The sequence below is a fragment of the Cryptotermes secundus genome, unplaced genomic scaffold (genome assembly GCF_002891405.2).
Source record: "Cryptotermes secundus unplaced genomic scaffold, Csec_1.0 scaffold446, whole genome shotgun sequence".
Lineage (NCBI taxonomy): Eukaryota > Metazoa > Arthropoda > Insecta > Blattodea > Kalotermitidae > Cryptotermes > Cryptotermes secundus.
Window position 1 is genome coordinate 650,532 of NW_019731271.1, and position 16,382 is coordinate 666,913.

At 36.9% G+C, this 16,382-nt stretch overlaps 1 protein-coding gene across 5 annotated transcripts in view; it reads right to left on the reverse strand.

The window, feature by feature from the left end:
* Nucleotides 1-2,602: 2,602 nt before the first annotated feature.
* Nucleotides 2,603-16,382, reverse strand: part of LOC111866801 (glycine-rich cell wall structural protein 1.8) — a 43,571-nt gene continuing 29,791 nt past the window's right edge. For 3 of the 5 annotated variants that reach the window (XM_023856071.2, XM_023856074.2, XM_023856070.2), the window contains 2 exons: nt 11,965-12,006; nt 4,473-5,460 (listed from right to left, as the gene is read on the reverse strand). In XM_023856071.2, coding sequence (XP_023711839.1) covers nt 5,396-5,460; nt 11,965-12,006 — 107 coding nt within the window. In that variant the 3' untranslated portion in view covers nt 4,473-5,395. Of the gene's footprint in view, nt 2,696-4,472; nt 5,461-9,817; nt 9,853-11,964; nt 12,007-16,382 lie in introns of those variants that run through there. The other 2 variants (XM_023856072.2, XM_023856073.2) reach the window with 2 other exon arrangements.

Sequence of the window (16,382 nt, forward strand, 5' to 3'; positions counted from 1 at the left end):
TGATACGATGTGCATGTCGACATAATTGCATATATTCAGAATTTATTTTTCAGAACACAACGTTCCTGAGACTGGATTCTGTCTCCACCTTCAGGTAACACCTACTCAGTTGGGCCCAATCATTAGAGCTGGTCCCTATCTCCAGACACCTGTACCAGCCCCAAGATGGGGTATACAAGCCAAACATAGCACAAACCATCTGCAAGAACTAAGAAAATATTAAGTTATTAGAACTCCATGTGTATAAGGCCTTGCACAACAGAAATCATCACTGTAGAGAAGCAATACTCCTTATGGTAAAAATACACACACAAAAAAACACTTGTTCATGTTGCAGACTCTTTCTGTGCACTGGCTGGACATGTTTCTACAATTCACTGCATGTAGTCTTGTGCTTTTTGGTTCGTTATATGTGATGGTGTTTCCTGCAGTTGGTTTTGTTATTCTGGCATTACAATCTGAGGCTACTCTCACAGTAAATGCCTGGTGTTTCTTTAAATTGCTCTCTTGGAAATACGAATAACTAGACGTATCAACTATAGAAATCAGTATCCTATGTAACTATACGGTCCTACCTGCTTGAAAACTTCATAAAAAGCCCTACTGAACAATATCAATTTACAACTTACATAAAAGTAATCCCAAGCAACTTCAACTCTCAGTATCCTACTGCATTCGGGTAAGTTACCTACAAATTCCATTCATAGCTGAGATTTGCTGCTTTAGACCAGGTGCTTTATTTTGATGGAGGCATTAATAAAAATTACTTGTCTGAGAGTCATGGAGCTTGAGGAGCAGATATGTACTGGCACATAAAGAACTGCCACACAATATCACTCACATATTACTAGATATGTCATGATGGCCACCGTCATCCATTCTCAGAGGCATTTTTGATACATTACAATCATTCCTCCACAGTATCTCATGAACCAGTTAGACTCCTAAGGCTTCTGTAATTTACTCATAGAATATCAGTAACGCTGTACCCCATCAAAAATGTACTCCATATCAGGGCTTTAAATTATAAATAACTTATGCAGGTAATTGGGTTAAATCTTTTGTGATGGTATAAATCTGTAGTGTCCACTTCCCGGTGCATGGAAAGTAATTGTACTTAATCTACACAACTAGAATGCTAAGGAAATTCTTTTAGCTCTACTAATCAGTTAAAACCTGTTATTAATTTATGCATTAAAAACAAGTTCTATGCCTAATGCAGGCACTCCATGCCCAATCAACAAGCATGTTACATCTTTGTCCTCACAGGGTGGAAATCTCGAAAATTTTGTTATAAGCTGCTCTGGCAGAAGGGAAAAGACATTCAGTGATCACCAGTCAGCAGCTAGAATCATATACATTCACAAGTCATTTGGTACTACCTACCCGACAGCTAGTACTTCTGAAAACAGAGAAATCAGTGACTGACATTCAGTTCAGTAATGACTTGAGAGAAATTAGTTTCCATCAGCATTACTTTGGGTGTAACTTGTACAATCTGTTTGCATCATACAATGGTAAGTGATTTGTATAACTTGATTAGTGTGATGGCATAAACATTCATGAACAGAAGTGAGGTGAAAAAAGGATGGCAGTGAGAGTTAAGCCCCTCACAAGCCACTCAATGCAGAAACAAACTGCCAACAGCAAACTTAATTATCTGCTCTAAGAGAATATGGACTCATCTACTCTGGCATTATACAAAAACTGTCTTCTGTGCATATACCATCATATTGTTATCGAGCTATACTGGAAGCATACATTTGTCGCACAACAGAGTCACCAACGCTCATCAGGATCTCTAGCATCTGTGCTCACTCTTCTGAACACCATGTTGCTCATCCCACTGAGTGACATTCAGGCTGCTTACACACACCAAGATCCAGCATCGTTGAAAGGACAAAATTATGTAACCTGACTACCCATAACAAAAATATACAGAGTATACCACTCTTAGTCGATAACAGTGGCTGCATGGTCTAAGGTATGAACTGTCTTCACCCATTCAAACACTGGGTTATGGGTTCAAATCCCACTTGAGGCATGGACGTCTGTGTGCATTTATTCTGTGTTTGTGATGTCCTGTGTGTAGGTAGCAGACTTGCTGTGATCACCCATCAAAGGGGTCCTATGACTGTGTAAAAGATCAAGAAAAGGAAAAGTGACCAAGGTCTGTAAAAGATCAAGAAACTTAAAAAGTGACAAACATCCAACAAAGGGCTGTAGAGCCACAGACAGATAACACTCTTACATTACTCAGTTTGGTAATCCTGAAGGGAGGGTTACTAGGAGACACCAGCATATATGTGATGAGATTACAAAATGGATCTCCATCTTGTGAACATGGTAATATGCCTTTATGATCCAGAAGAGGCAGAGAATATCTGAATGGCCGCGGCTTCTCAAGGACTCTACTTCATTAACTAACATGGAGCCAATTTCAAGTCCTGTGATTAAGGAAGAGAATGCATACAATTTAAAAATAAAATGTTCTATCATTAGAATCATAAGCAACATTTGAGAGAACAGCATTTAAAAAACAAGCAAATGTTATGCTGTAGATATAAAATGCAACACCAAACCAACTTACATTCTTTCTTACCAATTCCACTTGGTTCCTTTGTCACATAGCAAAGCAGCTCACCATGCTTTGTCTCACACCGGAACAAATCTGCAGTTGATTCCATTCAGGTTCCTGGTAAGAAAAAAAAAACTCAGGTTAGCAAATGAAAGAACCCAACATTCTCATCAATGCAATATAGCAATTCAAAACTGTGACATGCAAATGAACGTCAAAATCAACAACTAAACACGGTTCTATGAATTATACATTTTCACATTATACCCCAAAATATTCTGCTCATATTGATTAAATATAGAAAGTCATACCTTCTACTAAGGCAATTTATATATTCAATTTCATAATTTCAACATATGTTCATATAGCACTCTTTTGCTTCTGAGAATACAAGTTTGGGACATAAGATCCCAATTAAAATGCCAAGAGAGAATCAGTCATGACGCAAAAATACTTTTAATATACTGATATCCATGGATATGTTATGTGCACCATCACTTCAAACCAGTAATACATGGCACTTCATTATATTCTCAATTATGTATTCTTGAAACTATTAACATTTACTGGCACCTATTCTGCCTGAAATTATTATATGTTCCACAATTAGTTGATATATGAAGAAAACTTTTGTCTCTTTCCTTCAACAAGTCTCAAATGTAACAGCTTACTAAGCTTACCAATTACATAAAGCTGACACCTGCAGGCAATTCAGATATTGCTTTCCACCTCAATCAAAACCAAGCAACCATTAAAAGCATAAATATGGATTTTACTATCAGTAGTCCTCTAAAACCCAGAGATATCTCACACAAAATTCTGTAATCTACAAGTTTATATCAGCATAACTGCAATAATGAAGGGGCTATTGAATTTCTGAGCATGGTATGAACACACTATGCCCACAGAATATTTATAAATAAACTTTCTGAGAATGCAGTTTTGTGAGTACCATACTAAAATCTTTGGTACTAAGATGCAGTAAAAACTTAAGATTCCTAAAAAATATACTTTTATATTGTTTAGAATATTCAATATTCATATGCGCTAGAGTATTCTCAAATGGCACTTCTCATGACTTCCCATTCTCTGCTGCCACATAAAAGTATCTATGACCTACACACATAGTAGTGCATTAAAAAAACGAACTCTTGCCACTCACCTGCCTGTGTTGCATGTTATTACATGTAACTATTGTGCCCCCTTGTGTATCAACTTTGTTTTCAAGCCTTCAATGTGGTGTCTCATTTAAAACACTTTTTCTTTTCTTGTTCATTGCCTTGCTTAAAGAATCTTAGGCCAGCTATAAATAACACTGTATTAGTTAGGTATAAAATAACACACCAATGTTGCAATATAAAACTGGGAGCAGAAATTATTTTAACTCGAAACCTATGGATCAGGAAACACTGAACCAGAAAAGTGATGTAGGTCCTTTTAATTTAAGTAGTTTTAAAACTGCCAAGTTTTCTATAAGATAAACTGCATGTAACAATGAAACTTGTCCTCCAGGAACTTAAATCTAAATAAATTCAACTGAATTATGAGCTAAATTACAAATTATCTCCTGGAACAGGATTCACCAAGCTTGCCTAATATAGGAATTCATGCCTTTGGCAATATTTCATTATTTACATGAACTTGCTGAATTTAAATTTAAATGCATACCATGCCACACAAACCTCTGATTTATATTGCAATGAGCAAACATTGCAAATGTTTTCCTTGGCCTGTTATAACCATGCTGATACATATTATGAAGTAACACTCATTTTGTGTTCATACTCGTATATTGTGTGGGCAGTTACTTTAATCTATATATAAAAGGCTTCAGGAAAACAGGTAGGAAATAAACTGTATTCTGCAATACATATTAAGCCACAGATAAAAACAATATAGTAAAGGTGTTTCCATATTATTATTTACATAAATATGATCAGCACTAAAAAGTGTTCATATTAAGAATTACATGATTAAAATGTGAAGCTGTATCAGTATTTCAGTGACAGGAAAGAGACAATTTCATAATAAATATTTTCATACAACTTGTTACAAAACTTCCAGCTTCTAATCACATACACTATCTTGTGTAAAGGAAAACTCGGTATTTCAAAGTTGGAATGTTAAAAAACCTAATCTTGTTGTACAAGTTAAATGTGCTGTATTTCACAAATGTAGAGAAAAACAATAATACTATCAGAATACACCACGTAGCGTTTCAGATTTCAACAGGGTGTTCCTCCACCTTATGGTGTTCTACACTTACAAACACCTCTCTTTTAACTACATTAGATATTAACATTAATTCAGAAGGACAATGAATGCACACAGGACACACAATAAGAGTGGCTTTAAGCTAGAGAATGAATTTCTACATAATCCCCAGATGGAACATTAACTTCTAATCCATTCTCAGTAAGTCAGTGGACTGAAACTGTTCAACCCTAAATAGAAGATTAATTTTCACTTCCTGCATCTTAATATCTTGAGTCCAAAACACTACAATTCATGTCTTCCATAAGTCCTCATCAATTGAGACAGAAAAAGAAATAGGTATGACCTTATTTTATTTTAAAAAAATTTTTAAGTCCATCCATCTCTTCAAGTGCAATGGCAAGATATATTTCTTGTGCATATCAACTTCTTTTACAAGCCTTTCTGATTGGGTTGTTTGCTCCACACTGAACATCTAATACCACTGCACTGGTTGACCCAGTCATATGAATTTAAACACATTTTAAGCCCTTTGTTTGTCATATGGCTAGAACAGCATTCTCAATTCTTTGTACTAAGAGGCCTACTATGAATGGCCAAATCTTAGTAGCGTCGTTGTGACTGGCCACCATAATCGCGAGACTGGCCGTAGCCAGCTGAACTGCCACCTGCAAGCAACGCAATATCAACACACACAAATTATACTGATTTCTCTTTAACATCAAACCTCACAGTGATAACAGCAGATTCAGTAAGGGACTATTATGTGTAATGAAATGTGCAAGGCAAACAAATGAAAGCGCTGATGTTCAAGTATCTTCGTTATCAAGATACTATTATCATCATGAGTACAATTAGACTGATTCCTAATATAATCCGTACTCAACACAATATGTTAACCTATCAGATAAAATGTGATTTCTAGTGTGCCAGCTATGAGAATAGTGCTCTTTAGTTCATATTTTCCTGAGCTGATATTTAAGCCTGAGCTATGGTTGAGCTGAATGACTACCTAAAAACCAAGTGACACACATTAACCCAAATACTCCTCATAAGAAGGGCTACATTACTATTTATTCAGTAACAAAGAATTAGAATAGAATTAAATGAGAATACACTAAAACACTTCCAAGAATGTCCCATATAAATTACTTACATCCAGATTTAAAAGACTGGATTTAAAACAGTGAACCTCTTCCCCACCGTTTCCAGAATACAAATAAATCTATATATATATATTGTACAACTTTTATCCAGCAACAGTGTAAAAAGCCTAGCCAAAAAGTTCCACATCTAACATTCTCAAGGTCAAACCACAGGCAAAAGCAGTCAATTCACCTTAAAACTTTCTACAGTCCCCTGATAGTAGTGATTCCAGCACCACAAAACAACTAAAACTATCCTTTAAGGATACCACACTTTATGTTACCCCTGGCAGAATGAGAAATGTCACTTCTTTCAAAGCAAAATTCACTCTGGAGAATGGAGAGAGGTAACTGGTGCCAAATAAAACAAACAAAAATGGGTATAACATGGGATCAATGTGAACCTAAAATGTGAAGAAAGCTAAGTGGAGAATCAGAGGAAGATAGTGCTTGCAAGTGACATGGAACACTGGTATGACCCAGGGGATAAATTTTGCTAAGCTTCTCATTCCCATACTGGGTTACAACTGTTTACAATCCTCCATGGCAGATACTAACTTCTATGCAACTTAAGTTATAGTAAATGAGAGTACCACCTATTCCTCAACATGCAAAGTTGGGCAAAAAGTGTATGCACCCTTCTGCCTGGCACCATGTTCAAACAAAAAATGGAAAATCTCATTCTGATGGCTGGCTTTGCAAACACAAAAACAAACACCACCAATTTCATGACACACTTCTGATACAAGGCAACCATTCTAAACAGAAAGATGGATAAGGGCTGCCATCCTTGATACTTGTTTTAACATTCATACAAAGGCCAGTTTCCCCATAAAAATCCAATCCCAGAACACTTATCACAGTTGACATATGTAAGAACATTAATTACTCTAGTAAAATTTTCCACTCAGATATCACTGGGAAGAGGGCAACTACAATTACATTTTGAAATTACTAAAACTCCAATCCACCTCAACAAAGGATCTCCTTAAAACTCCATAATTTTACACACATACGAACATCTACTAGTAAGAAATGACCAACCATGTCTGAGGAACATGTGATGTAAGAATTATCTTCTAGTGATACTGAAAGTAGTTTGAATTCAGAGAATCGAAACAGCGATGATGGAATCAATAACATATCTGAAATTATGCTACAATTAATGACATGAATATGAGTGAAGATTGTCCTGCCATATCTGTGACAAGTTTCTAACATCACTGAAAGGTTATACATCACTCAAAGAGTACCACCCATCCAAATTCTTTGCAATTTGGGATTGGACATTAGAACAATGATGCATATGGCAACAAGCTATTTGGGGCACTTTCATGCTTGCACTGCCCCAAGACATGACATTCCTCTCTGCATCTACCAGACATTATGAAAAAACCTGCAACTGTTATAATACTGATAAGGCTCTACTGAAGCATAGCATGAGGATGCATAATTTTCTCAACTGTTCTGCACTGGCAAAAACATTAACTGTTCATAAAATAGACTGCTGCTGCTTTGGAACTGTCCAGAAAAAATGTTCTAAACTGTGTCAAAAGAAAGCTGAGGATGGTAAACCTGGAATGGTAATACACAATTATATACAGCCACAATACAGAAAAACAGTCCAGCTATTGTTCAGGGTGCAAATGGTGAAATGCTTTATATTCAACATGGGAGTACTGTTAAACACAAGTGGCAAGCCAACATGTGTCACACAACGGTGCTGCATATAAGTGAAAGACATGTATTTCACCAAGAAGATATGGTCAACTAAGAAAGGCTCTAGAGTGCAAAAACACTGACTTGTCAGCTCCAAAGAGGAGAAATTCAGCATTTTCTAGTATGAGAACACAAAACCTCTTTCTGTTCACCACACATCTCACACAAACTGATCTGGTGAAAACTGTAACGCTGAACTGATCTGATTGTTTTGAAGGCTACAGCACCATACTGTGGCTACAAGGTCAATAACAAGACAGCGCATACTACATTATGCCCACAAAATTTACTATGTGCATTGAATTTCATATCAAATAGTTTCTTACATAATTTTATGCTCAATCTATAGGATAGGAAGTGGATATTTTAACTTTTTCAATGGTGGTACAAAGGTTCCATGTTAATATTCACGTGTAAGCTCAGACACAAATGAGTTCGAAGTCATGCAAAAACTGTTACGTAGGACCAGCAATATAGAATATATATTTATCAGTGAGAAAGCAAACTTGAAATCTATGGAACCTGAAATCCAATAGTCAATATCAAGAAATGAAAAAAAAAAATGCCAATGCCTTGACCATCTGCTAAGATATGAAAATGATCTGGTGATGCATGGGTTTAGGAGTTTAAATGGAACTGTCTTAAAGGGTACAGTTCACATTAGACTGGTTCAGTGTACTTGGGTACTGCTGAAGGACTAGCTCAATCATTATCGGTATAGCATTTCTGTCAACAGAGGGCAATGAGGGTGACACACCAAAGTTTACAGCAAGGAAGGAGTTTCATGGACATACAGCTTCTGTTCTTTGTAGGTAATTAAATGACAGTATTGTAAGTTTGTTCTGTACCATTGCATTTACCCACAAGCAGCATTAACATTTCTGACAGCTCCAGGTGATGTTAGGCAGTCAATGTTGCAATATACCACCACTAACATATGAAAGAAACCACCTTACTATGGATGAAAAGAGAAGATCTAAAGTTCATGGAACAGGAGGGACACTACCCATGCTGGGTTGGTGGGAAAACACAATTTGAGGTAAAAGAACACAAGAATGTTCAGAATACTGAAAAATGTACAATAAAAATAAAAATTCATTGAGAAATCTTATTATTAATTCCCCTCATATATACTGAGAAGGGACACACTGTAGCATAGTTGGTTGAGGTACAATGCTACAAGCCGGAAGGTAGCGGGTTTGATTCCCGATGAGGTCACCAAATTCTTTTCAATTAATGTAATCCTTCCAGCTGCACTATGGTCCTGGGGTTGACCCAGCCTCTAGCAGAAATGAGTACCAGGAATCTTCCTGGGGGTAAAGGGGAGACAGTGCATAAGGCTGACAACCTCACAGCCATCTATGAGGAGACTATCTAGAAAATGTGGGCGCCTCAATGTCTCACAACTCTATGCACCTTCACAGCCTGTTACAGGGATAGCTTTTTCCTATATACTGAGATACAGTGACACAACTGCAATGCTGACCTAGTGCTCTCAAACCCACTTCCTTCTCAAGCTTGCTGATTGGTACATTCTCACAATGTAACCACTGCTGGCATGGATTAGCACCTGCATGCTTTCTGTGATCCTTGAAGGGCCTGTTATAAGAGCCTGAAATATGTTACTTTCGGTTCTAAAATTTGCAGCCTTTCCAATACAGTTGTCATGATTAATCGCCAGCAAAGAAATTGGCCATAATCAAATAAACTGTCAATACAAATGAATTTACAAACAGTGATGATAGTATTCACCCTCTCACAGTAGGTACAAAGGAAAACTTTCATTGTACAGTCTCTGAGATTACAATGTGTCCAGACTGAACCAATCAAAGATCTATATAAATAACATCCAATAAATCACAAAAATTTTTGTACAAACTTCCACTATTTTTAACAACACTGAAATGTCATTCCAACAATTTTCAAGATATCTTCAAGTCTGGAACTATACATCAAAACATTAGTAACTAAAGATTCATTTCAAGCACATATGACATCACCAGTTTTTTTTTGTGGCAATCCTTACATTAAACCTTAAAAGACATTTCCAAGTTCACACAGCTCTAACTCTGTGACGACAATTGAATTTTCCCGTTTCTTCAAATCAAAACCACAGAAATATGAACTTCTTATATGATGAAAGTATTTTTTAAAAATTTACCTTAATCCTGTTGATTCAGTAAGTTACCCAAATACCTGGAAACAAAATTAAGTGGTGAAAAGGTTCACAGTTCAATGCTTAAATTCCCATTGCAGCCCAATTTTTCATCTGAGAAGTCCAATTCTTATGAGACCAGAAAGATCAACGTAATATTTAATTACATTCATGTTACCTCCAATTCTGATATACATATATTTTGTTAAGTGCACTCAAGCAATGCACACTATTCCAAACACTGTCACTTCCTAGCTACCTTCCTGCTTGTCCAGTAACTGTGGTGTACTGTTTTTTCTTTTACTTTATTATATGTATCTTAACTTTGTGCACACATGTAGACCTAGTTTCCGATAATTACACTCTCAGGAAAACTTGTCAACTGAAATTATGCTACCATATACTTCATTATGAAATAAGATATCAGCAAGGAAACAATCCAGCTGCAACATTAATGTGCCTTGCTCACTTACAGACAGCACTGTTAGTCATATCCAGAAAACTCAATAGGATTCAAAGTGTAATTTCACTTACTAACCAACAAAAGCAATTACCCAAGACTCTCACATTGTTTATATCCCAACTCCAGCACACACTGTACCTGAATTTATAATTAATCTGAAAAAATGTTTTATACACATTTCTAAAATTCCCAGTATGCATTATATGCCATCATGTATTTCTCTTCCTTCCATCTCAAAAGATTTGCTCATTATTATTAAATATTCTGCCACCAGTATTAACAGGACCTATGATATCAATCTTCTGTAAAGATCTGATCATAACTGTTCAATACTGCAACTATTAAAATAACTCCTCAGAGTTGTATTGAAAAGATTTAATCACGATTTAATTATGAAATTATGAAAAATTACCAGAATAAACATTCTTAGCAATGTCCTTTGAATTCATCATTAATACTGGAACAGATTCACGACAAAACACCTGTACTTAGTAATATATTAAGGATTCATTCAGTATCACAACTACTAGAATGTTAAGAGCTTTCATCAGCAATGTTCCATACAGATGAATCCATTATGACTACTGAAACATTAATAGAGCAGCTTTGCTTAGCAATGTTCTGGATGGATACATCTAATCACTGATCAACACTGTGACTTAAAATAGTAACTTGATGTCTTTACTAAGTGATGTTCTTAAACATTCAATCACTATTCAATATTGGGACCAGTAAAAATGTTAACAGCACCCCAAATATTAAATTCATATTCAACGCTGGTATTACTAAAATGTTAGCAGAATTGCTTTACTTGGCAATGTTCCGTAAATACTTAATTATTACTCAATATTGGGCTAGTAACTTAACAGAACAACTTTATTTAGCAATGTTCTGTATTTTTCTTATTCAATAATGTAGTACTAAAATGCTACACAGACAAGCTTTAGACATCAATGTTGTGTGAACACTCACCAATACTAGGACCACAAGAAATGGCAATATAATTGCTTTCTTTAACTGTTCTGTAAATATTTCTTATTCAACACTGGTACTACCTAAATGCCCTTAACAGAACTGCTTTACTTGGCAATGCTCTGTAAACATTCTGTAGTTATTCAATACCTGGACCAACAATGGTAACATAATACCTTTCCCTCACAAAGTTCTGTTTAGGCACCAAGAGTTATCACTTCGTGTAATTTAAATAATTCCTCAACACATAATGTACGCCCAACATATTTGTATAAAAGAATGCATAAAAGACACCATACAGAGCATTAATTCTATATTTTATGGCACTTTATAACATCCCTGAACAACCGTATAGCACATGCAGAATGCAATATCCTCTTAAGGGATACAGTGGGGCTGTGCCATAGCTCAGGCGGTTAGTCGCCGGCTTCCCATCAAAGCAGCCAGGTCAGGTCATATGGGATTTGTGGTGGACAAAGTGGCACCAGGGGCAGGTTTTCTATGAGTACTTCAGTTTCCCCTGCCAATTCTCATTCTACCAACTGCTCCACATTCATCATCTATAACCCAGGGTTGGTACAATAGGCCAGTTAGTGGCTGAAGTACTAACAGCACTCAAGTCTCACCCCACCTCAAGAAATTAAAAAGAACTAAAAAAGGGATAGTGGCTTAGAGACCTTAGCTTTTGACTTAAAAAAATATATTTGATCATACTCACCATATTCCGGTTTCCCATAACCTCCACCATAACCTGGGGTTTCTGTAAATGAAAATGAAATCAACTACTGATCCATACATTCATTCGTTCACTCATCCACTACGTCATATAATAAACAAATCACAAGTGAACCTACTGTACACACTCTGACCTGCTAACTTTTAAACGCAGAACTAGCTCCACATATCAGCCTACATTCCGCTCTGAATAAAAAGAGCAGGCTTATAAGATCATGCTGTCAGGCGGTACCCCATTTTCATCTTCTAATCAGTTGATACTTTCACACTTTGTATGAACACCAGCATTAGAGATCACCATAACACTGCAACTGTTAGGGCACACCAAGGAAACTGGCAACTGCAACTTCCAAGAATTGTTATCAGCCTCAGTTGAACATGTTACTGAATGTAGTAGTGCAAACTGAGGAAATAATGCAACTTGCCAAAAGACTGAGAAACTCTTTCAGGCAATGGCGCATGCAAGTCTTTTCACAACTGCATTGCCATGTGGTTTCCTAGTGTCATCTGTTCTATGATGCGCTTCAGTTATTCAATTGTTTCTTAAGATGGCATGAAAGGTTGATGAAATTGCTAATTTCGTTTTTGAGCAGTTCAGCATGAACCTGGTATATATGACAAATGTCACCCAGACTATGCTAGGCAGGACAAAATAGATTTGGCTTAGGATAGAATTTCTTATGAGACAAAGGTGTCTGGAGCCAGCTTAAGTTCTTCTGAAACTATAGAAGTACCTCAGTTTAAATTGTTACAGAACAGATGCACCCAATGTTTTCTTTTCCTACTATTGTATTTAAGCATCCTGTTGCAGTAATATATCATGGTCACCCCTCTTCCACATCACATGGTTCGGCTATATACAGCCATCATCAGGTTTCTTCTATCTTGCTAAAATTGTTGTGCTGTATGCCAAAATTCTGCATGGAGTTTTAGCAAGATATTTAATGATTAAAATAAACTGACCTTAATTAAAACAAATTAACACAACAACATTTTCCTCATGCTTGCTGTTCCCTCTTCTCACGCAGTCTCAACTACAACCATAATATGATACGATCAGTATTATCATCTTCCAATGCAGAAGTGCACAAAATTGAAAGACAATCAGGAATTACGTGAGATGAACATAATCACTTCAGTGGCTGTGAGCAATTCTTCACACATAAGTTCCTCAGCGTGTCTGCTGATCTGGAAACTAGTTGCCTGCTTGAAAGTGGCAACTTTTCTCAGAAATTGTGTCTGCACTGACTGCAGTTGCCAGTTTCCTTTGTGTGCCCTCACCCTTAATAGCCCACAGCAATAATAATATGGCAAATGAAGCTACTGAGTGGCAGAAACACGGCAGCCACGTTATTTACAATCTTGAAACGATGGTAACAGCTCTTAAAGAGATAGCAACTGTTTCAGAATCCCCTGCTTGAGGGGAAAAGCATAAACACATTGACGCCATGCAAAATTTTCTTTAAGCTATCAGTCTGATGGCTGTTGACTAATGAACCACTGCACCTGAGCATACAAAATTTGATGCTCTGAAGTATATCTGACAAATTTAACATAAATAAATTCCTCACAAACATAAGAATACATTTGTAGAATTAAAAATCTAGGTATGCAATAGGAAAATACGTATGTTTTGAGTTCTACTTGGAATTCATTGTTTTCACATTCTCTACACCACTGAATTATTTCTGTGAATTCACTAACAGGCTGTCAAACGCAACTTCCTGCTTTACTGTAACACGTTTGATAACAATCTTCACTGGCATATGTATACTTTAATTATAATTCTAAGTTAGTAAACAAAATGGCAAATAATCCAGATAACAAATGTCAGAAGAATAAAAATGTATTCGACAATCAGAGTTATGGCAAATAGCCTTACTTAACTACAGGGGATGAACAAAAAATATGGAAACACCCAACAAAAAACATTACCATGACTAATACGGTGTAGGACAACCTCTGGTTTGCAGTCTCCTTGGAATGGATAAACAGAGGTCCTGTATGATTGCAAGGGAATCTTGTGCCATTCTTCCTGAAAAACATGTTAAGTTCTGTTATCGATGATGGAGGTGGATAGCGCACACACAGATTGCTCTCCAAAACAGACCACAAAGGCTCAATAATATTGATTTCTGGCGATTGTGGGGGCCATGGCAGACGTGACACTTCATCTTCGTTCTCAGAAAACCAGTCCTGGTCGATGTGAGGTATGTGAACATGGGCACTGTTGGCTTGGTAAATTGCATCACCATTAGGGAACAAAGTTTGTACCATGGGGTGGGCCTGGTCACCCAAAATGGTCACATAGTCGTTGGCAATGATGTGACCTTGAAGGGTAATGATGGGTCCGACAGAATACCACGATATGGCTGCCCATACCATGATCAAACCCCCACCATGTTCCCTTTGTACTGTTTTGGTGCTGACAGGGTTTGTGAGCATGACATTCAGTTCAGCAGTCACTTTTGCAGCTGTAGTCTTCTTATTTTTCGTCACAATCCTACGCAATGTTCGCCTGTCTCGATCACTCAACACACATTTCCGTCCATGTTGGTGTTTATCCGATGCAGTTTTTTCAGTCCTCTTGTATGTGGTCATAATCTTGGATACTTTGCCTCGCGATACACCAAAAACCTTGGCTACCTTGGTTACGGAAGCGCCCACAATATGGGCCCCACCAATTTGCCCGCGTTCGAATTCTGTTTGCTTTGACATGATGCACAAAAAATTACACAGAACACTGTCTCGACAACAAATGAAGCTTGCAACATATTGCGGAGGTTGTACAGGTAGTGGTGTTGGGCAGATACGACAGCGTGACCTACAAACGTCGCTAAAATAAACACTTCAATTGAGGCATGCATTTCACAAGGTGTTTCCATATTTTTGTCCATCCCCTGTATAACCATTGTCTGGGATAATGCTGATAACAGCATGGCTCAGCCAATTCCTTATGTATCTATCATGAATGAATTAACTGAAAGAAACACACACACACAATATAAAAACAGAAGTCACAATTATCAACAACACAAACCTGATAACACGTTACAAGATGTATTAGTGTGTGCAGATACTGACACTCATTATCCATACACATATGCACTATTTGGTAATGTGACCAATACTCTGCAAAGCTCCATTTGGAGAAACATCGCCCATCCACACACATGCAACCTCGCGATCAACTAAAGCAACAGAATGCTCGAATACAATACTATCATGGGTTTGTGTGAATATTCATTGCATCTCGAAACTATATCCAAATTTAATGCATTTTACATAGAAATTATGCACTGATCACAATTTCATCGAGCACAATTTTCTTATCAACGTTAATCACATGATGCAAACATGGGCACAAATTTTTGTTTTTCATCCTGCTGTGCCTATATATTTAGGGGTTTTTATACCATTACACAATACGTCCATCCTGTTATGTATTGTAACGTGCTTTGCGTTACTGATCCCACTTCTGACACCAGTGNGATTCTGTTATGTATAATAAGCAACTGAACTGAATATATCAATAGATCAATTTATTATATTAATACACCACATTCCTGTCATGGTTGACCATCCTCAGGTGTGTGGATATATATAAAATCATAAATATATTCTGCTACAGTACTGAATATATAATAAAACTGGGTTCATTTTGGGTGTATAGTTAAGTTTCTTCAAATAGGCATTAAAAGAATAAAAATTGTAAAATGTGAATTTATTCAATGGTAACTGGGTGGCATGTTTATGTTTTGTGTGGATTTACATTTTATATTTATACTGTGATGTGCTGCCTAGAAGCCGGACTATGCAGCATATTTCAGTGTTCGTTGCTGGTCAACGGATGTTTCCTAGACAGCAGAACAAAATGCAGCATTGGAATTCTAACAGTGAGTTTCCACCGTTACAACAAATTGTTCGAAGCGGTATATGACAACGGGAAAACCAAACTGTTGAGAAAAATGTTCCATAAGCGGTCAACAAAAGACCTATTTAAGGGGGGCGAATGGACCAGACAGAGTTCTGGAAGTTGCTGATAACAATTCAGTCTGGCTTCGACTATAGTAGAAGCAGTAATTATGACAGTGTTGTAAGAAACATCTGAGGACATTATAAGTGGATGATAATTGTGCATGGAAGTGTAGAACAGTGTGACCAATAAACACATTCGCTTATCGGAGATCTGTGTCAATTATTTGTCACGTTACATAGCCATGATACTGTCACGTGTAGGAGGTTACACACGATGAAAAATAATGGGGTATAACCTTGGTTACAATCTCTCTTAATCACATTTAAATTTTAAACACCGAACTTTTGAAATTGTGGCCGCTTGAGCTGCCCAGAGTTTATTTAAATGCCTGTTGCTGGTGCACTTTTAAATTCCCACTGTTG